Source organism: Camelina sativa, chromosome 11 (assembly GCF_030686135.1).
Source record: "Camelina sativa cultivar CO46 ecotype springtype chromosome 11, ASM3068613v1".
In the NCBI taxonomy this organism is placed as follows: Eukaryota; Viridiplantae; Streptophyta; class Magnoliopsida; order Brassicales; family Brassicaceae; genus Camelina; species Camelina sativa.
Window position 1 is genome coordinate 17,430,339 of NC_141890.1, and position 23,250 is coordinate 17,453,588.

At 37.8% G+C, this 23,250-nt stretch overlaps 4 protein-coding genes and 2 pseudogenes across 13 annotated transcripts; 3 read left to right on the forward strand and 3 right to left on the reverse strand.

Annotated features, from left to right (window-relative positions):
• Positions 1 to 989: 989 nt before the first annotated feature.
• On the reverse strand, positions 990 to 2,947 carry LOC104723754 (DNA-directed RNA polymerase subunit 7-like protein). Of its 3 annotated transcripts, none has more exons than XM_010442152.3 (2): positions 2,812 to 2,947; positions 990 to 1,824 (listed from the first exon to the last, which is right to left on the reverse strand). In XM_010442152.3, the coding sequence occupies exon 2, from the start codon at positions 1,806 to 1,808 to the stop codon at positions 1,209 to 1,211; it is 600 nt and encodes a 199-aa protein (XP_010440454.1). In that variant the 5' UTR covers positions 1,809 to 1,824; positions 2,812 to 2,947; the 3' UTR covers positions 990 to 1,208. The 3 variants fall into 3 exon arrangements, with proteins under 3 accessions (XP_010440454.1, XP_010440455.1, XP_087327965.1); XM_010442153.3 differs by having other exon boundaries at positions 990 to 1,842; positions 2,812 to 2,931; XM_087471839.1 differs by lacking the exon at positions 2,812 to 2,947 and adding an exon at positions 2,311 to 2,450.
• On the forward strand, positions 2,733 to 7,177 carry LOC104723753 (CRM-domain containing factor CFM3B, chloroplastic). 2 transcript variants are annotated; one of them, XR_015571116.1, is made up of 9 exons: positions 2,733 to 4,137; positions 4,273 to 4,756; positions 4,833 to 4,963; positions 5,085 to 5,540; positions 5,657 to 5,813; positions 5,913 to 6,205; positions 6,347 to 6,406; positions 6,511 to 6,606; positions 6,708 to 7,177. XR_015571116.1 is itself a non-coding variant. In XM_019232717.2 (9 exons), the coding sequence occupies exons 1-9, from the start codon at positions 3,280 to 3,282 to the stop codon at positions 6,834 to 6,836; spliced, it is 2,655 nt and encodes an 884-aa protein (XP_019088262.1). In that variant the 5' UTR covers positions 2,733 to 3,279; the 3' UTR covers positions 6,837 to 7,177. The 2 variants fall into 2 exon arrangements, 1 of the variants encoding a protein (XP_019088262.1); XM_019232717.2 differs by having other exon boundaries at positions 5,094 to 5,540.
• Positions 7,072 to 10,242, reverse strand: LOC104723752 (uncharacterized). 5 transcript variants are annotated; one of them, XR_015571120.1, is made up of 6 exons: positions 9,525 to 10,152; positions 9,141 to 9,306; positions 8,537 to 8,713; positions 8,105 to 8,449; positions 7,815 to 8,008; positions 7,072 to 7,737 (listed from the first exon to the last, which is right to left on the reverse strand). XR_015571120.1 is itself a non-coding variant. In XM_010442151.3 (6 exons), exons 1-6 carry the CDS (start codon positions 9,875 to 9,877, stop codon positions 7,313 to 7,315), a joined length of 1,287 nt encoding a protein of 428 aa, XP_010440453.1. In that variant the 5' UTR covers positions 9,878 to 10,242; the 3' UTR covers positions 7,072 to 7,312. The 5 variants fall into 5 exon arrangements, 2 of the variants coding, with proteins under 2 accessions (XP_010440453.1, XP_087327964.1); XR_015571119.1 differs by having other exon boundaries at positions 7,815 to 8,013; XR_015571118.1 differs by having other exon boundaries at positions 7,815 to 8,018.
• Positions 10,243 to 11,492: 1,250 nt separating this feature from the next.
• LOC104723756 (FHA domain-containing protein At4g14490 pseudogene) lies at positions 11,493 to 13,515 on the forward strand (annotated as a pseudogene). The gene is made up of 2 exons (XR_015571121.1): positions 11,493 to 12,879; positions 13,150 to 13,515. The product of XR_015571121.1 is annotated as an FHA domain-containing protein At4g14490 pseudogene (transcript).
• Positions 13,516 to 13,763: 248 nt separating this feature from the next.
• On the forward strand, positions 13,764 to 15,517 carry LOC104723757 (serine/threonine-protein kinase BLUS1 pseudogene; annotated as a pseudogene). Its single transcript, XR_015571117.1, has one exon. The product of XR_015571117.1 is annotated as a serine/threonine-protein kinase BLUS1 pseudogene (transcript).
• A 5,491-nt stretch (positions 15,518 to 21,008) lies between these two features.
• LOC147934151 (uncharacterized) lies at positions 21,009 to 21,716 on the reverse strand. The gene is made up of 2 exons (XM_087472524.1): positions 21,464 to 21,716; positions 21,009 to 21,355 (listed from the first exon to the last, which is right to left on the reverse strand). Exons 1-2 carry the CDS (start codon positions 21,714 to 21,716, stop codon positions 21,009 to 21,011), a joined length of 600 nt encoding a protein of 199 aa, XP_087328650.1.
• Between the last annotated feature and the right edge of the window lie 1,534 nt (positions 21,717 to 23,250).

A 23,250-nucleotide genomic window follows, 5' to 3' on the forward strand; every position in this document is an offset into this window, starting at 1 on the left:
GAAAGAGTCACGAGCCGTTGCTTTCTCCAAACGCCTCTAAGCTTTGTCTTCTGTCCGGTGCACAAATGACAATCTTGACGACTCCTTGTTCATCCAACTCTCACGCCTCTTTCTACTCATTCGGTCACTCGACATTGATGTTGTTGTTGCTGCTTTTCTCAACGATCAGCGTTCTATTCGTGAAGAATCAGATAATCTTGGAGGGTTAGGGGGATTATGGTGGGAAGACGAGGATCTTGCTGAATCGGAGAATCCAGAGGAGTTGAGGGGTGCGATCGACTCCATGTCTAAGATGTTGAGAAACCTGAAGGAACTGCGTGATCGTGTGGACTCTGTGAATCAGAGAGATCATCAAGATGACGTGAAGAACAACGACATCAAGAAGAGAGGATCTTGTTCCATACGAAACCCTAAATCTTCAGTCCACTTCTGCAATATCAGATTCTTTACCTACAGATCATTTCAACAAGATCGCTCAAGAACAGGATCAGATCATAGCTACAGGAAACTTGGATGATGGATACACCAAACAAGAGCAGCTGGCTCTCGATCAATTCATAGATGTAGAGTTTGTTCGATGGTCTTTACGAGACCACGCAAGAGCATCCAGAGTCTGCTGATATATTCGGAGATGGAAGATGTCTCCATGGTGATGACGAATATAAATACTGTATGTGCCCTGATTCTGAAGGTGTTAATGATAGGGTTTAGTGCTTCAGAGAAGTTTGGATGAGGATTATCTTTTTCAATGAGTTTGATGGTGTTTGAAGATACCACCAACGCATTTCAACTTGTGTACAGGTAAGTGTAACCAAGACGTGTTCCGTTTATAGATATTTCTTGTCGATCTGGTTTGGCTTCAACCAATTGATCATATACTCTGTTGGAAATTTATGGACCAGTTCTGTTTCTGTTTGGCTTAATGATAAAGTTTGAGGTTCTAAATACATTTGGAGTTTCGTAGTTTTATGAATCTCCTCGGGTATGCCTTTAAAAGCTAATCATATCTGCTTTTAATTTGATAGCGAACAGTAGAATCAATGAGTATTACAATACAAGCATACATTTGACTATAACATTATCTTGAGAAACAGATGGGTTCATTCACCTATACGAAAGAACAAATAAGAAAACAACCTAGTGAAACTGAGATTATCCTAGAACCAAAAAGTATCTAAAGACTTCAACTTAAGGAGTAATACAACAAATCACATGTACGGCTCATCCGAACCTGTAAGAGAGATGGGACCAACTTTCCTGTAGCCTTCCAAAGTCGCGAGAACATAATAGTCGTTTCTTCTTTTGTGTGGTCTCTCCTTAAACCGCACAGCCAACACCACGAACCGCACAACAACTCCAACAGCGATCTTGGAGCGATCATCTTTTTGAAAATACGGTTTCTCGTTCTCCGACTGCGAGTGGACATAATGGTAATCCGGCATTTTCAAGAGCGAGAGGTATGCGTATCTAAGTGGTCCTGACCTGATGAAAACTCCGTTCCACAATACTTGTTTTACAATCCCTTGCAAGACATCTCCTCTTGCAGGCAAGAATGTGCGGCATGTGAAGGAGACCGGGAATGTGAGGATGCCTGCTTGATGATTGTCTTCGTTGTCGATGTTGTTGTTCTTCTTGTCACCGATGCTTTTTAGAGAGGTGATGCCGAGATAGAATCCGTGTTCCCTGCATGCTTTCTCGTGTATTAGATCTTGGAGAAGTTTGTATAGAATCTGTTGGTGAGGCGATTGGCCATTCAAGTGGTCGGCACATATAGCGACGTCCCGAGATATTTCTACTTCTGAAAACATCCGGTTCAACTGTCACCTGAGGAACCACAGGAGACTATAGGTTCAAAGAGGATTCATATCAAAAGACACAGACACAAGTAGATTAGGGTCACACATTATTCATAAAAAAAACACAACCGAAAATGAGTCCTAAAGTGTAAATGATAACCATCAAGCCATCAATAAAAAATGTAAAGCAGCAAAAACGCAGGTCATAAAGAAAACATAACGTTTAACTCAACCGCAGATACCAATTTTTATAATGGCTATATAGGTTCAACTTAGAGCATTTAACCTTATATGGTACTTGCATAAGAAGAACTTAGAGCTGCTAAGACTTAACTGATCAGCTTACTCAATTCTACATCAGAGCAGAGAAATCAACCAAGAGACAAAAATTCAAAGTAAAGTAATCAAAATTGGAACTGCTAATATACATTAAACAAAAAAAAAAAAAAAAAAAAAACACTAAAACTGCAGCAACAAGACTAGAGATCAATAATATCTGAGAAAATCACACAACCTGAAGAGATCCTAACGAGATACAAGAAGATTCCTTTCTCCCTTCTCAAAGCAAACCACATAAAACCTTCCAGAGAAATAGACATTTATCCAAGATTCCGACACTAACTTAGCTACAGAAACATATGTAACAGTCTGATCTCAAAAACTCAAAAGAAATATCTTTTGGACTGATGACAACAAATTGGCGGAGGTTTAAATGCCAATTCAAAAAAAAAACGTTACAACAGTAAATGAAAACACACCGTTCGATGCTACTTCCACCATTACAACCTCATTTACAGTGAAACCCAACATCGTGAATATCAAAAAGTTTGAATTTTTCCCTCTTGTTTTCAAAAACAATGAGAAACAGAACCCACATACCATATCGAAACCAAAACCAACCTTTTTATAATAATAACTACATGTCCCAATTTCAACAACAACAACAACAACAACAACAAAGATTAAGGCGAAATTTTTGCAAAAAAATTAAGTAGTAGCAAGAGAAAAATCTAACCTTGAAATCAAAATTTGATATCACATAGATGACAGGAGCCAAGAGATCGTAAGGGCAGAGAGAGAAGCACCCTCAAGAATTTTATCATACAAAACAGAGATTGCTTCACTTCTATCTATTTTTGACTGAGAAAAATATAGATCCAGTCATAAGGCGTACGTTACTGAACTCTCTTCATTTCTGATATTGGGCGCATGTTAGCCATACTCAAATATAAATTTCTATTATGCGCCTTCTTTTGGAATCATGTTCGTTAAAAAAGCTTTGTTCTTAGTCTGGTTAAGATAAACCAAGTATCCAAACAACCCTGTAATCATCTCGAACACCTTTCCCCGCCATGGATAACACAGGCTCAGAGCTTTCGCAGTATCGTTACCTGAAGGAATCAAAGCTCAAGACTTTTTTTGGTGTATCTTTGCGGAATCATATTTTATTTGAGTACCCAATTGAGAGTGTTTTGTGTCAGAAATGGCGATTAGTTCAAGTCGCCATTTTTGTCCAACGACGACGACGACTACTTCGGCGAAAATATTCGATTCGTTGGGAAGCTCCTTCTGCAATTTCCATGGAACCAGTTCATCGATTTCACTCAGGTCTTATAACAGTGCTACTTCGAGGAGATTTGGTTTCTCTTTTATGAAAAAGGTTAAACGATTATCGTGTGAAAGTAGTAGGAATGAGAATTGGAGTAGAACACAGAAGCAGAGTCAGTATGGACCTTCAAAGGTTGTGTTGAATCGTAGAAAAGAAGAGAGATTTGCGGATTTAGGTCTTATCCGTGGTGAGAGTAGTAGTCCAAGTAGTGATGTTGGTGGTGGTGGGAGTAGTAGTACAATGGAGAAGATTGTGGAGAGATTGAAAGAGTATGGATATGTAGATGATGATCAGTTTCAGGATAAGGAAGTTGAACAAGAGACAAGGATTGAGAAACGGTCAGTGGAGGATAGGGTTTATGTTGGAGAAGGAGAAGAAAGAGGTGGATTCTCGGAGGGATCACCGTTTGGTGAATTTAGGGGGAGTGATGAAGTTAGGTTTCCTTGGGAGAAGGTGAGTTCTAAGGATAAGAAGGAGTTGGTAAATGGAGAGTGGACAGCTAAGAAGGAGAGTAGATACTCGTTGGCGGAGATGACTCTTTCGGAATCAGAGATGAACCGATTGAGGAATGTGATGTTTCGAACAAAGAGCAAGATGAGAGTTACGGGTGCAGGTGTTACTCAGGCTGTGGTAGATGCAATTCAGGATAAGTGGAAGAGCTCAGAGATTGTGAGACTCAAGATTGAAGGATCAAGTGCACTGAACATGAGAAGGATGCATGAGATAGTAGAGGTTTTTATTCTTATGAGCCCCCAATCAGTGTACAATGATATATGGAGTTTTTAAATTGAGAAGTAGTACTTTGTTTCTTATGTCCTTTCTTGTTCATGGTCTAGTGTAATACTAATTATGCCTTCACTGTAACAGAGAAAAACTGGTGGTTTGGTGATTTGGAGGTCAGGGACTTCTATGGCCTTGTACAACTACAAAGGCGGCAGCAACAGGCAGGCATCAGGTAACCTGAACAAGCAAATATACAGAAGAACAGAGACATCACCGTCTTCGTTACCTAGAAGTATAAGTACAGTTGATCATAGTGTTCAACAAGTGCATCTTCCTCAGCAGCTAGAGAAGGAGACAACCATTGTGGTAAATAATGACAGAACATCCCAGCAGGAAGTAGACTATGAAGATGAAATAAATGAACTGTTAGAGGGTCTTGGTCCTCGGTACTCGGACTGGCAGGGAGGTTATCCATTACCTGTTGATGCTGATTTGCTTCCAGGGATCGTTCCTGGTTACGAACCTCCTTTCAGAGCACTTCCTTATGGAGTGCGATCAACTTTGGGAACAAAGGAGGCAACCGCTTTAAGAAGACTTGCTACAGTTCTTCCTCCACACTTTGCTTTAGGTATTGGATTTCCTTTATGACTTTTTGTAGAGCCTAATAAAGTCTTTGAAGAGTGAGAATTTCTTTTGATGGACAGGTCGAAGTAGACAGATGCAAGGGTTGGCAACAGCCATAGTTAAGTTATGGCAAAAGAGTTTGATTGCCAAGGTTGCCCTCAAACGTGGTGTACAACTGACCACCAGCGAGAGAATGGCTGAGGACATCAAGGTAATAAGGATTCAGAACCGAATCACATGTAACTGTTATTATATTAATATAGATGTTTTTAGAACAAATTAGAAGGTGTCCATATTTGATGCTAACTGTTTGATATCATGATCTTGGTAAGTGACTGCAGAGATTGACGGGAGGTATGCTACTCTCTAGGAACAAAGACTTCTTGGTTTTCTACAGAGGAAAGAATTTTTTGTCACTAGATGTAGCTGAAGCATTAATGGAGAAGGAGAGGCTTGCAGGGACTTTGCAAGACGAAGAGGAACAAGCACGTCTAAGAGCATCATCGGCTCTGGTTGTCCCATCTAATAAAGCTAATCAAAACCTTGCTAGGACTTTGCAAGACGAAGAGGAACAGGCAAGAATAAGAGCATCGTCGGCTCTGGTTGTCCCCAGTACTAAAGTTAATCAAAACCTTGTTTCTGCCGGCACTCTTGGAGAAACTCTTGATGCAACTGGTAAGTGGGGAAAGAATCTGGATAACGATGATCATGTGGAGGAAATGAAACAAGAGGTTGAGAAAATGAGATCTGCAAAACTTGTCAGGAAGTTGGAAAGGAAACTTGCTTTTGTGAGTTCCTGACTTGACCTTGTACTTCCTACCTGTCAAGTTATGTTTCACATAATGAGTAAATAGATTTCTCCTGGAATTAAACTGATTATTAAATTTTAAATGAACTTTTCTAGGCTGAGAAAAAGTTGCTGAAAGCTGAACGGGCTTTAGCTAAGGTGGAGGAATCTCTGAAGCCAGCAGAGCAGAGAACAGACCTTGAGGGCATAACTGAGGAAGAGAGATTTATGTTCCAAAAGCTCGGATTGAAGATGAAAGCTTTCTTACTTCTTGGTAAACCATCTTTTTCGGATGTGTTGTGTAGTTGAGTATGTTTGACCTGTGTTCTTTGGGATATGGACTCGTCTGAGAAACTTGAATTTATTACTTCAGGTAGAAGAGGGGTGTTTGATGGGACTGTGGAGAACATGCACTTGCACTGGAAATATCGGGAGCTGATCAAGATTCTTGTTAAGGCTAAAACTTTTGAGGGTGCGAAGAAAGTGGCAATAGCCCTTGAAGCCGAAAGCGGAGGTATCCTGGTCTCTGTTGACAAAATTTCGAAAGGCTATGCCATAATCGTGTATAGAGGAAAAGACTATAAGCGTCCTTCTATGATGAGGCCTAAAAACCTCTTGACAAAGAGGAAAGCTTTAGCACGTTCTGTTGAGCTCCAAAAACGTGAGGTTCGTGATAAAAAGAATATGCAACAACGTTTGTTGATCTCAAAATCTGCAAACTTATCATTGATTTTTACTTTTGTGACCAATCAGGTCAAGAACTTACACTTAGTTTGCTTCCTTATTTTGATACTTTTTATTCAACAGGCTCTTATTAAACACATTGAGGCGGTACAGGCGAAGTCAGAGCAGTTGCGAGCTGAAATTGTATGGTTTGAGTTATCTATATATCATTTACTAATCAAACAACAAACGCATATTCTTGTTCTGCAATATTTTGCTAACCCGAGACCTTGAATCCATTCTGTCAGGAACAAGTTGAACTTGTAAAAGAGAAGGGAGATGAAGCGTTATACGACAAACTTGACATGGCTTATTCTTCTGATGAGGAGACCGAAGAAACAGATGTATGATATGCTTGCCCTATAATCTTTATATTTTCTTGAATTTCCATCATGAATGTTGGGTTTGATGTCTTATATTCCCTTGTTATCTTTGTTTCTTGTAGGGAGAGGAGAATGACGTGTTTCTAGATACATACAAAGACGAGGGAGAAGATGGTGAAGAAGGTGAGATCCAGACCAAGGGTTCACTATCTGAAACAGATGTTGGACTTGATTCAGATGATGAACTCTAGGAATCAGATGAATCAGACACTGAGTTTGGTGATGATTTGGCATCCTCCACAACACCAGAAACAACCTCTGTAGATCTGCAGAATGAGGAACTTCATGTGCAACCATAAGCGGTAACAAAGAACGGCTTCTGTGCACTGTGCATTTAATTGCTGCGGAAGATAAGTCTTGACATCTTGCTCGATGTTGATCAATCAATGAGAGATACCAAGTGCGTCACATGCAAAGATTTTAAGCTTTCGGAAGCTATGTAGATTTATATAGTTTATAAAATACACATCTCACTCTCCTCTGTAACAAGATAGGTTTCAAATAATTTAGACCCACAAGTTCAAAGATACTATTCTACATGGTTCACCATCAAAACCACATGCCGTTCTCATAGGAGTAGCAAGAAAAATACATTTCCCTGGGTTATATATGTATATGTTTCTCTTTTCTGTCAAGGGAAGATATAATAAGAAATCGACAAGGTTTTTCACCTACGAGCCAGTCTCTGGCCAGCTCCAGCGAGTAAAGCCTTACCAATGACCCCGGTGTGAAGGCCGCAAGCCAATGCGACACCTCCTACAACAACCCATTTCCAGTCCATTCTCAAATGGTCTCGTTGTCTCCTTGCATAATCCATTGCTCTGCTTCTGTCTTCATCTCTTGATGATGATTCTGCAGAATCCATGTTCAATTTTGTTGTGATCCTTGCCATTTGGGCGATATGTGATAGAGGTGAGCCTGATTTTCTGGCGGCCTGGTAGGCTCGTAAACCAGAGTTTAGCTTCTTGACGGCTCCCCACATGCCATGACGGACACCTAACTTTGCCACATCTTTTGGGATTCCCATATCTTCATAGTGGACTAGGGATACTTCACAAGCTGTTTGCTGTCCATCTCCTTTTCGGGATTCAACTGCAATTGTTTTAATTTGCTTAAAAACAAATTATATCCCAGCTTAACAAAGAAGACTTGCACTTTAAAAGGCTTACCTGCTCTGATAACCCAACTCGAGAAATAAAGCTCAACACGCCTTGGCTTATCACGCTTTGGTAGAGCTGGATAAGGAACTCCCTACAATATCGAACAGATGTTAGGTATAGTTCTAAGATTTGAGCTTCATTTAGTGCTGGATAAACCTAACAAAGAAGATAACCTTATGCTTATGCATTATAGAGATAAGGCGCTTATCTTCTCTGATATATCCATAAAATGCATCTCCCAGAGAAGTAGAAGCATGTTCCATGAAATATCAAAGAAGATAAGCGCCTTAGTTCTGAGCTTTGAGCATTGTTTCACCATAAAAACTTCATGTGAGGTTTAAGTGAAACAGATGTTGGATTTTTCTTTATTTGACCCATGTTTTTCACTGATATAGTGATGATTCAATGAAACTTGATAGAACTGGAAATTAAGTGACAAGTATCTCCAGGCATTTAGAATTCTCAAAGCCAAACTTTGATATTCTTTCTCCTACAGAGATAAATGCTACACGCAATCGACCCGTGGAAGGCAACAACAAGTTAACGTAGTATGACATTACCTTTGTCACACAATAGTACTTCTTTCCAGACTCCCATATTCTCCGGCCAATGATATACTCTCGGTCACTACAGAAAAAGGGAAACTGCAAACAAAAGAAATTAGTAATGACAACAGTTGTTAAACTGGGAGTTGCTTACTAAGATGACCAAAGTATCAATAGTCCAGAAACCTTTTTTCTCCACTGGACAATCATTGTTCCTGTCTGAGTGTCCTCCTCCAAAGTTTTGAAGTTGGCAAGCATAAAATCCCATTTAGGTCGAAACTCATCATCCCAGAAGAAATCCCTAACAATATCTGGAGTTGCATCCTCAAACACAGTTTGACTGCGATAAATAACTGGACCTGACTGATAAACAATACAACCTTTCAGGCTAAAAACACAAGCAGATAAAATGTTTCTATTATCTAGTAATTAAAAATTCCCCAATTCTATAGAGCAAGAAAACAGTTTCAAGTAAAAAAGAGTCACAAATATGTCACACAAAGGAGTAAATGCAGCAATTGCATCACATAGTGCCCAAAAGGAACCAGAGCTAAACAAGGAAACACAATGAATACTATTAAAAATCTCAAAGGATAAGACAAATAATTACCAATAATCTAAAACCAGGTCTCTGAGTCATATGTGTAACAAGTTTCTCTTAAGGATTCATTTTTACAACAAAGCATCTGGCCTACTACTCAATGACTTAGCTATTTCCTTGATCTACATAATTAAAGTCAGTACCATAACAAAACGGATACAAAGCAAAGAGTTAAAAATGTGAGATTACCTCAGGCTCATGACGCCAAGCCTGGTAGCTCATATTAGGAGTAGTCTTATCCATCATAGGTTGCCACTCCATATTTGCATTCCCAACTTCAAGCAGCTGAAGCAGATGCTCTAAATCATTCTCTGTCACAATATCCTCTGTCACCAATGTTGTATTATTGCTACCCCTGCAGTACAAATACCCTCAGATTATAACCAAAATCAATTAACCCATAAAAAAAAAAAAAGAAAAATCACTTCTTTTCCCCAATGTGATTGCTATACTAAAAGATAATGCAAACTAAATACCTTAATCTAGCTCAATTAAAAAGCAAACGTTACGTTTCAAAACAGAGAACCAAACTTGTATATCTATATTGCTTCAGCTAATATCATATACACTAACCCCGATTCATCAGTTTCTTCAACAGGGGAAGCAGACCCAACCGACGATTTATTAGCTCTGTTGTCGTTCCTAGACCAGATGGTGCGACAAACGGAGAAAGCAGAGAGAGCGGTGAAAGCAAGCCAAAGACGACGAGCACCAAAACCAGGAGGTGCAGTCCAAAGAAACCGAAGCTTAGAACGAAACCCTAAATAGATCAATCCGGTCCATCTAGGACGCCAAGACCATCCGATCAATAAACCGATCATAACAGCTAGCCAAATCGGGACTGCACATAGCAAGACGTCGACGAATGTTTCTGTAAACGAAGGGTTCTTGAAGAAATGCAACAGATCAGAATAAGTCTCATCCATGGCGGTGGGTTTTTAATCCAATTCGGATAAGAAAAAAAAAATGTCAGATTCCCGAAGGAAAATGGGATTCTGAGATCGCCAGAAATTTAAACGACATGAATCATGAGAATCCAAGACGAAGACGAAGACGACGGAGAAGAAGGGATAATATAATTTTTTATTATTTTAATCGAGTTTGGTGATTTAATCGGAAAGAAAAAATGATATTTGCTGTGCTTGAAACGACGTTGGCGGGTGATAAGAGATGATAAGGGGGGATACAGCACGGTGGAGATGACGTGGCGCTTTCGTTGACCGACAATATATTAACTACGCGTCGGATCTAAGCGCGTTTGTGTTCGGTAATGAGAGGAATATACTCTAATAATTAATTACTGTTGTTGGGTTTTAGATTATAGAAGCAACGTTTGATCAAAAAAAAAAAAAAGATTATAGAAGCAACGTTTTGTCAAATACTAATGGGTCATTTACTCATTAGGATAAAATTAAAACCCTAAGTGAGGTTATTGGTGTGAGATTTTAATAGAGTTTTAAAGATTTTAAATGTTACGTAGAATCTGTTATTATTAGATCAAAATTTTGTTAAAGTTTAGTGTTATTAGTTTGTGATTTATAAAAAGTCATTTAAAATCTTAACAAATTTGAGTTATTGGATTCAGACTTTTATAAAGTTATTAAAAGCTTTGTATTATTCACCCAGAAATCTAGAGAGAACAATTATAAGATTAGTTTTAGAAAAAAACTCATAATGAAGAAGATAAACAGCTCTACACTTTTTGGCTGATAGCCTGAATAACATGTTCTTCAACCGTCTATTTCCGCTGGTTTATCAAACCCAATCAACACTAAAAATGGAGTTTGACCGTAAGTTGTTGCCAACTTCGTATATGCATAATGATGTTAGAGATTAACAATTTTTTGATAAAAACAAAATATCAAATTAATGGTATTTTATTTTTGTAGTTATATTGATTTAAACCCCTATTTTAGAAATCGTTAGGCGCTAGTCGGGCGGTCGGAGTGAGACTAGTGCCTAACAAGAAAATCGGAGATTAAACGAGAATTAATCGGGGACTAGTTTTAGGGTTATTTTATTAAATTAATAATAAAATTCAAATATATAGTATTAAATATATGAATAATTCTGTTTATGTTAAAAAATATATCAAATAAAATATAAAACTATAGTACTGTTTTTAAAATAACCGTAAACACATAAAAACATAATTTTAAAAGAAAAATTTATGATTTTTCATTAAAATTTATACATTACTTATTGTAAAACATCATAAACTCTTAATTTAAATGTCTAAATAACAAAAATATATATATTTGATTTATATTTGGCTTTAAAAATAATCGGTATATACAAAATTAAGCGGGAAATAATCGGATTAGATAGGTTATAATCAAATTAGACGGGCATAATTGGATAATCGATGGTAGATGGGGATTAGTCATTAATCTAGGCGAAGGGGATGAGTCTAGAGATTTTGCGGGGCATAATCGTTGCTAGACGGGGATTTTTAAAACAGGGATTCAAACCCATTTCATCCTACAATCTACGGGTTAAATACTAGTTATTTATTAGCTGAAAAACCAAAAATATCAAACCGAGTTTAAACGGAAAGTGAGATTGAACAGCATTACCGCAGTTTAAAATGATGGATCCTTTTTTCAAAATTGAGTAAGCACAGGGGCGTGCGAACAAATCTCACACGTGCTAAAGTCGCTTAACCCAAAATTCAAATTGCCATTCGGGACTCAAGTCAAGCTTCAAGGGCAACGGTTCGATTCGGTTACAGTGAACAATGGTAACACCGTCGCTGAGGTTAGCAATTATCAAGGGTCCAAGAGAAGGCGATACTCTAGATTACAAACCCGGGTCAACGATTCGTATCGGTCGAATCGTTCGTGGTAACGAAATCGCAATCAAAGACACCGGGATCTCCACCAAGCACCTCCGGATCGCAGAATCGGTTTCTGGGAATTGGGCAATCCAGGATCTTGGATCTTCCAACGGTACTGTATTAAACTCGACTGCTCTCGATTCTGAGACGCCGGTAGATCTACGAGACGGCGATGTTATCAAACTCGGTGAGTATACATCTGTTGTTGTGAACTTTGTGATAGATGATAATGATGTTCAGGAGGAGCAGAAGAAGAAGCTTCCGCCTCGACCAAGGAGAAACAATAAGCGTCAGGGTAATTCGGGGAAGCGAATTAGGGTTAGGGTTTCCGAAAGTAACGATTTTGGGGATGTCTCTGATGAAGAAAAGGGTTTTGATGTGGGGAATGTGAATAAGCCGAGTTCTAGGGTTAGGAAAGTTAGAAAAATTGAGAATTCTGAGAAATCAGGGTTTTCTGATGGATTAGAAGAAGTTGAAGATTCAATTAAAGTTGAAATTGAGGATTGTGCAATGGGAGAGGAAGTTTTAGGGAGTGTAGTCAAGAAGAGAGTGAACAGTGAGGCTGCAAGGAGCAAGAGCATTGGAATTGTAGAAAAGGAAGAGACTTTAAAGGAGAAGAGGAATACAAGAGCTACAAGAAGCAAGAAGATTGATATTGTTGGGGATTCTTATTTGGAATTGGAGATGGTCTTAAAACGAGCTAGAAAGAGTTGTGAGAAGAAGAAGAAGAAGACAGCAGAGCAGAAGAGCTTTGAAGGTGAGGAGGATACTGATGCTGGATTGCAAGGTCTAAGCTGTCCTGTTGAAGAAGATTTGAAGAATGAGCGTGGTACAGTGGTGGAGGTGGATTTAGGAAAGATGACATTAGGAGCATTATTTAGTTTTCTGGAGGGTCATCTTTCAAACCAGATCAATCAGGAGACAGAAAGTATGATTGAGCCCATGCGAAGTAAAAATCAGAGGGTTCGCGAGTTTATTTCAGAGCAGAGACAAGTTCAGGCTAAAGCGTGTATGTGTTCAATTGGAAAAGTGTGCAGCTGCTATGTTGCACACCGAGCTTCACTTCATGGAATAAGAAACACATAATTACAGGTACAAGTTTTCTTATTTTCTTGGCTGTGTAGCTTAGAGTTTTGGACTGCAATGATTTACTTGCATTTGCTTTGGGTGTGAGACAAAGTAAACAGTGGAGTGTGTTTGAGTAGGTTCCATAAGTTTCAGGCTTGTGCCCATTATATAGTAGTAGGTTTTAAGGACATCGAGACTCATATCTCAGTTTTTTTAATTATACAAGTCCTGTTTCATGGACAATTTTATCTTAGCATACTGATGTTTGAATGCTTGAACAATTCATTTTACCAGATGCCAAGAAGGCTGACGTCTTTGCTCTATTCTCTCTTTCCTTCTCATGTGGTCAACGGCAAAAGCAAGTGCTTCAGAAGTGCCACGAAAAATATCTTTAAATGGGTCTAGATATCTGAATATCTGACTGTAGCTCTAAATTTCTGTGATATGAGGACAGCTATATTGATAGCTCCATTTTGTTTTTGTCTCTTACCCAAGCCTGTAGTGTTTTTGTTGTCACGGGAATGCTCATATGTTACATCAAGCTACCGTGCAATCACACACCCTTCTTCTTCATTAACTCATTAAGTATTCTTGTTAGTTGTTACCATGGAGTGACTTATTTCATTGATGCTAATGTAAATCTCTGCTTGTTTCTGTAAACTTTTTGATCAATTAGTTGATCTTAACTAGAAAAGGGTATGGTATGTAAATGACTGAAGAGTTCTCATGACGTTTGAAGTGGAAAGATTGTGTTTGCCCTTTGGGTCCTTGAAAAGGCCAAAGGTTTAGGATCTCATTAACTAAGGTTAGTTAGTTAGCACTTTCACATGCTTCATCTTATTGTTTCATCAACATATTCATCACCTGTAAGTAAGAGATAAGGTTTATGCTTTTTGACATTTAAGGCTTTTTTTTTTTTTTTGGAGTTCACATGCTAAACCAACTCTTTCCTTTTTCACACCTATATGAATAGCCTTATACTACTATTAGCCTCAAAAAGACCACACTTCCACCAAAAAACTAACGATTCAATAACTGAGAGTGTACTCATCTTATATCTCTTATGGCTCGTAACAAGCTCGAATTCCCTCTTGATGCTGAGGCCTACGAGATCATCTGCAAGATAGGCGTTGGTGTTAGTGCTTCAGTCTACAAGGCCATATGCATTCCCATGAACTCAATGGTAGTTGCCATCAAAGCTATCAATCTTGATCAGTCTCGGGCTGACTTCGACAGTCTTCGCCGTGAAACCAAGACTATGTCTCTGCTTTCTCACCCGAATATCCTCAATGCTTATTGTTCTTTCACCGTTGATCGATGCCTTTGGGTGGTTATGCCTTTCATGTCATGCGGCTCTCTTCATTCCATCGTCTCTTCTTCTTTTCCCAGTGGGTTACCAGAAAACTGCATTTCCGTCTTCCTCAAGGAAACACTGAGTGCAATATCGTACCTTCACGATCAGGGCCATTTGCACCGTGACATCAAGGCCGGTAACATTCTTGTAGATTCTGATGGATCCGTAAAGCTCGCTGATTTCGGAGTATCTGCATCGATCTATGAACCTGTCACGACGTCCTCTGGAACCACATCGTCTTCTTTGAGGTTAACTGATATAGCGGGAACGCCGTATTGGATGGCTCCGGAAGTGGTTCACTCTCACACAGGGTACGGTTTCAAAGCAGACATTTGGTCGTTCGGGATAACAGCGTTGGAGTTAGCTCACGGGAGACCTCCATTATCTCACTTACCGCCGTTGAAGAGCCTGCTGATGAAGATCACCAAAAGGTTTCATTTTTCAGATTACGAGATCAGTACAAGCGGAAGCAGCAAAAAGGGTAACAAGAAGTTCTCAAAAGCATTTAGAGAAATGGTTGGTTTGTGTCTAGAGCAAGATCCTGCTAAAAGACCATCTGCAGAGAAGTTGTTGAAGCACCCGTTCTTCAAGAACTGTAAAGGAGTCGACTTTGTGGTCAAGAACGTGTTGCAGACGTTGTCAAATGCAGAGCAGACGTTTATAGAGAGTCATATATTGATCAAGAGTGTTGGAGATGATGAAGAAGATGAAGATGAAGAGATAGTGAAGAACAGGAGAATCAGTGGTTGGAATTTTCGTGAAGACGATCTCCAACTTAGTCCAGTATTCCCAACTACTGAATCAGACACTTCTGAGTCCAGTCCACGTAGAGAAGATCAAATCCAAGACAAACCAAAAGAAGACGAGAACATCACAATAACCGGGTCTGAACTCGGTTTCGATTTGTCAAAGGAGGAAGCTAAGAACCAGGAAGCTCAGGTTGTGGGGTTTGATAAAGATTTGGTGTTAGAGAAACTGAAAGTGTTGAAGAAAAGCTTAGAGCATCAAAGAGCGAGAGTGTCGATTATAATCGAAGCATTGAGTGGGGAAAAGGAAGAGAAGAGTAGAGAAGAAGAGCTTCTAGAGATGGTGGAGAAGCTTAAAATTGAATTGGAGGCTGAGAAGCTAAAGACCTTGCGTGCTGAGAAAGATAGTGTTTTAGGTTAACTGTTGTAAACTTGTTAGTATTGTTATCGTTCTATGTTAAATCATTTAGGTGGCATATATTCTATATCTTTAATTTACAAATTTAAGAAATTTAGGGTCGTATTGCCAAACTATAAAAAATCTTTTTCCCTAAACAACAAATATATATTCCCTCTTCAGAAAATTAAATAAAGATCAATATTAAGCAAAATACACTACAACAAAATGTAAAATTAATTTTACAAAGACCAATATTTACTGATGCGAGTTCTTAGGATCAGTTCTACTTTCATATTAATGATGTACTAATTTTTTTTATTGTATTTTGCATTTTTAAACATCTTAATCTTAAAAGAAGAGAAAAAACTTAACATGGATTTCCAAATAACGAAGTTTTAAACTAAAATGCTCCTTCTTCAAGTACTACCACCTTTACGATCATGGGCTAACAATAGATGAATAAGTTGGGCTGAAAATACTAATTCCAAAATAATTCATCCTCTTGTTTCTACAAGCGTAAATAACTGACCCCAGTCGGTTCTAGTCCCTTGAATTTGGGTTTGCAAGTCATATATCCTAATCCCATCTTTGATCAATCCGCTACAATGAATATACTCATCAGTCATCACATATGATTACAAGAACAAGATACAGTATGTCGCAGCATATTGGTGTCGGACCTGTCGGTGTTAAAATCGCCGTTGTCCTATCACTCGAGTTCAAACGTACACTACACAATACCGGGCACAATACATATTGTCATATTATTAACAAACAAGTCACTGTGGATGGGTATAGATTTAATATTTTCGTAGTTATGTTAAAACATATTAGTATATTACATATGCATAACATGTTATAAAGTATTCCAAAAAAATGTATAAAAACATGTAAGAGTGATGATATACGTTAGTAAAAATAAAAGAAAAAAGATGAAACAACATTATACTATTTCATTTTTATATTAAAAGATTACAATAAATGTTAGACAAATTTGGAGGTGAGGGTTGCCCGGTATCTACGGGAGGAAAAAGCAAGTACACGTGAGGATATGTTGAATCAGTCAAAAGCTTCAGTTTCCTCTTTTGTCTTTGTTTCAGTCTTTTGTTGCGCCTATCCTATTTTTCTTTATTTTTCTCCTTTGGAAATATAACAAAACACCAATCTTTTCTCTTCTTTTGTTATAGTAACCTTTTTTCAAATATATTTTGTTTTCACAATCTCTCTGTATATGTATTCTTCTAAATTTTCAGTATACAAGAGTCTAAAATCAAACAGAAATATTGATAGTGGCTTTTGAGTTTTGACATAACTTAGTTTATATGACGGAAAATGACATAAAAATTGTGTGACATAATAACTTTAACTTATCTAACAGATAAATAACTAAGCAGATTTAGTCAAAATTATATGAATTTTATCATTTTCAAATTAATGATAACTACCTAAGAAATTACTACTCCACAAATATTACACTAATACATAAACTAGAACCAAATAATGAATTACTATTTTTTGATAGTTAGCAAAGAGATATTAACATGTGGGATCGATATCTTACAATGTCAATACGCCTCCGATTACGCTTTGTCCAAATGATGTGACCCACAAATAAAATCGGGTTACTGTATTATGTATGTTTAATTAGGTAGAAGTTAGAATCGTAGAACTTAGCTTAATGTTAGTTTATCCTACTGAAAATTTTAAGTAGTAGCAAGAAGTATTATTATTATTATTATTTTTAACAACCTATTAATTTCTAGTTTTTTTTAACCAAACATTAAATTAAATTAAAAAATTACTCTTAGATTGATTGCCCAAACAGAAGGATAAGAGCTTAGATTAATTTCTAGTTTATGTTAGCTTAATGTTAGTTTATCGTTTTAAGCAAGAAGCTGGATTTAGATGAGTAATATCCAACTTTTAATCGCTTTAATTTATAGCCCAAATTTTAGTACATATTAGGAATAGGACAACCTATATATGTTTGTTAAAGAAAACGTACAAAATGGTATGTGACTAGGGTTAATCAACAACCTTTAATTTGGACGTTTCATATATATTAATATATTTTCTAATTACTTTCTTTTTGAAACAAGTATATATTAATGCAATTGCGAAGTGGGAATGATGTAATACAATTGATGGAAATCTTTTGTCTAGTTCAATCATACGAATCAGCTTATTAATTAGACATTTTAAGATTCCAACCAATTGTAAGTTTACTGATATTTTCGGTAACAAATGATTCCTTTGTGGTGGATAGGAGAGTCTCGTCAAATCGTCAGGAAAAAAAGCGAAGAAGAGTGCTTTAATTAGGATGAGTCTGTCTTTAACCTTTTTAAGGTGCTAAAGAATCCTTTTCTGAAGGATTAGGTGTTTTCTTTTGCAAAGAAAACCTAATAATTGCTTTATAGAAGAAAAAAAACAACTTAACATAATAATTGTTATTTTTTAAGCATACATTATTATATCAATATTAGATTAAGATCCGCTCGATGCACGAATTTTAAAAATGTCTATTAAAATAAAAATTAAAATAATATTTTTTTTTCCACAAATGAAATATATTGATTAAGGAAAATCTTTACAGAGAAAGTTATTTAACCAATCTGGCTTTGAAACAGAATCAGAATAATATTCCCTATCAATACAACCAAATTTTGCTAAGATATGTAAAAACAAAAGAAACTTTGTTTAATTTTGAAGACCAAACTTTTATATCAAGGAGTAAGTTTGTTAACTAAGCATTCAGTGTGTGACCATGAACCAATTTGATTAGCACCTCACAATCTCCTTCAAAGACCACAAATTGATATCCTCTTATCCAAACTTGGTGTAATGCAACTAAAAGACCTTTTGTCTCAGCTTCTAATGGTGGTCCTGCATAATTCAGTCTTGTAGCACCCCATGCTTGAGCTTCACCTTGATAATTCCTAAAAAATCCAGCCACCTGTTGCCTGTTGGTTATGAATGTCATAACTTGCATCAAAATTACATTTGAGAGTCGGATGCTCTGGAGGTAACCAAGAATTGGTACTCGGTTGTGTTACATGTTGTGTGACCACCAGATTTTTTACATTGCTGATCCATTCCTTTGTATCCGATTTAGCCTGTAAAACTGTTTTAGTTGCGCTTTCACGAAAGTTATTGAAGACCTGATTGTTCCTTGCTTTCCATATATGCCAGAGAAAAATAAAAGGCATAGTAGAGTCAAAATTGTTTTTAGATCGTTTAGAGAAAGATATCAATTGAGTGATAGTATCCTCTGCAGATGGTGGGATGTTATTGATGTTTAGAGAAGAAGTCGCAGAAAATCGCCAGACCATTTGTGCAAAAGGACACGAAAACAAAGCATGGTGAATGGTTTCCTCTGATTGATGGCATCTTGGACATAAGGTATCAATATGCATTCCTCTTTTTCACAATCTTGTTCTAGTTGGTATAGCTCTTGAAACTATACCCCATAGGAAATATTTGATCTTTGGTAGTAGTTGAAGCTTCCAGATTTTGTTTTTAAGTTCCACCGAGCCATGTGGTATGTTAGGTATTTCCCTTGGGTCGAATGGAAAATGAGTGATAAACCAGTATCTGGATTTGACCGCATAACCTCCTGACCGAGTATAGTTCCAAATAAGTTTGTCAGGTTGTTCCTCTTGTGACAGATGAATGGTTTGAATAAGAGCATGCTCTTCCGGATGAACCAAAGTGGATAATTTATCTGCATTCCATGAACACACGACACCATTTTTGGAGATAACACTATCTAGTTGAGTAGTAGAATTAGGGGTTAAAGTGTGAACTGGTCTTGGTGGATGTGTATTTATAAAGTTATCTATTCCCAAGCGTATTGTTTTCTTATCTCCCACAACATAATGTGAACCCTTCTTTAGTAGGTCTAGACCAATTAAGATCGAAGACCAACCATATGATTGGTTCTGTCGTGTTCTAGCATCTAAGATAGACTCATCTCTATAGTATCTACTTTTCATGATTCGTGCAAACAGCAAGTTAGGATATTGTATCAAACGCCATGCTTGCTTAGCCAAAAGGGCATCATTGAACTTTGCTAGATCTCTAAACCCCAAACCCCCTTCTTTTTTTGATGTTTGTAATTTTTTCCAACCTATCCATGGGATACTTCGATGGTTTGAACCTTTGTCCCACCAAAGTTGCATTAAAAAAGATTCTATATCTGTTGTAATCCCTAGAGGCAGTTTAAAGCAAGACATGGCATAGACCGGCATAGATAGTGCTACTGAATTCAACATAATATCTTTACCTGCAGGAGAAAGTTTTTTTGCAGTCCACCCTGATGTTCGCTGTTTAACTCTGTCAACAATGTAATCGAACATTTCTTTCCCTCCTCCTCCATGGTTTGGGATCTGTAAGATTGTTTTGAGTCGAGTTTGAGTTTGGTCAAAAACTCTACTGCCAAAGGTGATCATCGATTTAGAAGGATTAATTTGTTGACCAGAGTAGTATTCATAGATGGCAAAAGCATCTTTTAAAACTTGACAGTTTCTCCTATTAGCTCGGCAAAAGAATAAGCAGTCATCTGCAAACTGTAAATGCGTGATACTTGGGGCACCATTGACAATACGGATACCTTGAAGGGCACCCTCCCGTTCACTAGAAGTGATTAAATGACTAAGGATGTCTGAACAGAGGATGAATAGATAGGGTGACAGTGGGTCACCTTGTCTAATGCCTCTTGTTAGTCTAAAATGTCCATAGAGGGCTCCATTAATCAGGACAGAGTAGTTCACTGATGTTACCACTGCCATAATCCATTTTATCCATTTATCATAGAATCCAAAAAGTTGCAGGGTTGTTTCAAGAAAGTTCCATTCGACATGGTCGTAAGCTTTACTTACGTCTGTCTTCACAGCCATATAATTTTGTGACACTCGTTTTCTGCCTTTTAAGGAATGCATAACTTCATGTGCAATCATCACATTGTCTTGAATGATTCTTCCCGGGATGAAAGCTGCCTGTGCATCCAAGACAATGTCATTAAGATGTGATTTCAGCCGTTGGACCAAACATTTTGACACTATCTTATAGAGTACATTACATAACGCTATAGGTCGATAATCCAATAGAGTTTGGGGATTCTCAATCTTTGGTATTATGCAAATGTTTGTGTGGTTGATGCTCGGTTTCATTAACGAGGTGTCAAAGAAAAGGAGAACTTCTTGAATAACTTGTGGACCAACTGTGTTCCAACATGCTTTGTAAAACCTGGCCGTTAAACCGTTAGGACCTGGAGCTTGGTCATCTCCTATCGAACACACTGCATTATATATCTCCTCACCAGTAAAAGCTCTTGTTAGATTTTCATTTGCTTCCTCTGAAACTTTAGCTTCAAAATCCGCAAAAACTGATGGAGATACTTGATAATTGTTGGTTGAGAAGATATTGTAAAAAAATTTTGAGCATGCTTTCCAATTTCCTTTTCTCCCTGATAAATGTTTCCCTGAGTATCTGAAATGGAAGTAATCCAATTTTTGGCAAATCTTGTCTTGGCACAGATATGAAAGAAGCTTGCATTTTGATCTCCTGAAGACATCCATTGATTTCTACTTTTTTGTTGCCAATGTTTCTCTTCATCACCATATGCCTTAGTAAGCTCATTGTGTAATTGTGGGATTTATCTCTGAAAAATAGGATTTAAACTTTCCATTGCAAAGTTTAAGCGAGCTTGAATTGTTGTGATACGCTGTTCATAATTTAAATGTACTTCATGCTTTAGAGTTGTCATACTTTGTCTGCAGTGTTTGATACACTCATTGATTGGGATATCATTTTGAGGATCATTAGCAAGCCATCCCTCTTTGACAACTGCATGGAAATTTTGCACTTCTAAAAGCCTCTTATCGAACTGAAAGATCCACCTCTTATGTCTGATCAGATCATTTAGATCTAGTAAAACTGGTTTATGATCCGAGCCTGCAAAGTCCAAAAAATGTGCCTCTGCATTAGGGAAAGTTGTAGCACCTGCAGAATTAAACATTGCCTTATCAAGACAACATTGAACTATATTTGTGTGCCGTTATCCAATCCAAGAGAACATGTTTCCTCGTGTTCAAACATATTGTAAATCACATGTTGAGATCATATTTCTGAAATCTCGGAAAGTCCATTCTGCTCGTAAAGGTCCTCCAATCTTTTCCTTGTTAGAAACAATCTCATTAAAGTCGCCAATGAGTAACCATGGACCAATGCGAGAAGATGCTAATTGCTCAAAACGTTGCCAAAGCTCATATCGTTCAGTTGGATTAGGGTGACCATACACACAAGACAAGTGAAACATAATATTATTATGATGGACTGATACATCGATGAGTCTCTCATCCATTGAGATCAAGGACAAGCTCACATGATCTTTCCAAAATAAAGCTAAACCACCACTCCGACCTTGATGGGGTTGAATAAAAGAGTCAGAAAATCCTAGATCACACTTAAGTTTACTTATTGCAGCAGAGTTATTTAGAGTTTCATATAAGAAGAGAACATCACACTTAGTATTAAAACAGAGTTTTTTTAAACGAGATGAAGTTAAAGGTGGCCTGATGCCTTGGCAATTCCATGAGAGGATCTTCATATTGGGATGTCTGGGGGTACCAGGCCCCCCGCGCCTCCGTCGAATCCATTAGTCACAGAACACGAACCCACCGAGTCTATGTGGTGGCTCTTTCGGCGAAGTTGGTTCAGGACCACCAACTCCTCTGCAGCTTTTGCTTTGTTGAAATGTGTTTTGAAATGCACTCTTTTTCGTTTCAAGAAGACAAACTCGAACTGTGCATCATTAGTAGTATCATCAAGTAGGCTCCTCTGTTCAAAATGATCATCATGGTGTCCTACATACTTAGCATTAAGATAACGCAGGCGTTCAACCGTTAAATCCTTGTCTATAAAGACAGTTGGTAGAGTCCGGTGTGCCACCGTTTGTGAGACATATCCTTGACCCGGAGTAGATACTGGTGGTGACATATTGATTCCTGGTATAAGACTTGCAGGATCTATTGAGGGAAGAGTATACGCTTTAGACATAGCTTTGTCTCCATCATTGTGGTTATCCCCGTCATTGTCATCATCCGAACCGGAAGATGCCTCATCATCAAAACCAATTGAACATTCCTTTGAATCATGCTTTAGGGAGACACATTTTGTGCAGAAGTTTCGTAAGCGTTCATAACGAAACTTGACAATGGTATTCTCATCAGCAATAAACTGTATATTCTTTTGGAAACGGAGAGGATCATCTATGTTCCAATCGATTCTAACACGAACAACCCCCACTTGGGTTTGATTTTCATCATAATCTACTTCAGAGACATATCCAATCTTATTCCCTACCCACCTAGCCATATCATTTATTAAGCAAAGTGTCGGAATACCTTGGATTTGGACCCAAAAGGTTATGATCTTCATATTGGTCTCGCTAATGTTAGGATACCAACGGTGAGTGGTAACCATCCAATCATTAAAAGACCACGGCCTCTTTGTAAGACCAAGTTCAAATAATCTTCAGATTGAAAGCGGAACTGGACTGTTCCTCCATCAAGAATACATCCACACATTCATCAGCGAATCTCCAAACTCGTGGCATTTGTCTGATGAGTGCATGGAGATTCTGTTTGCGTGGATTGACGGGAGTAACAACCAAAGTGTGACGATTAACAGAGATCGCACGGGAGATGAACTCTGATGGAAGCGAGACTAGGGCATCATCAATACCTAAGTCGAGATCTTGAACAGATTTGCGAATGTGATCACTCATCGTAATCGTTTCAGTGGAAGTCCAGATGAGAGAAATGATAGTGGTTAAGAAAAAACGAGAGAAATTTGAGGATTTATAGAAGATCCATGGCGGTTTCGGTTGACGGTTA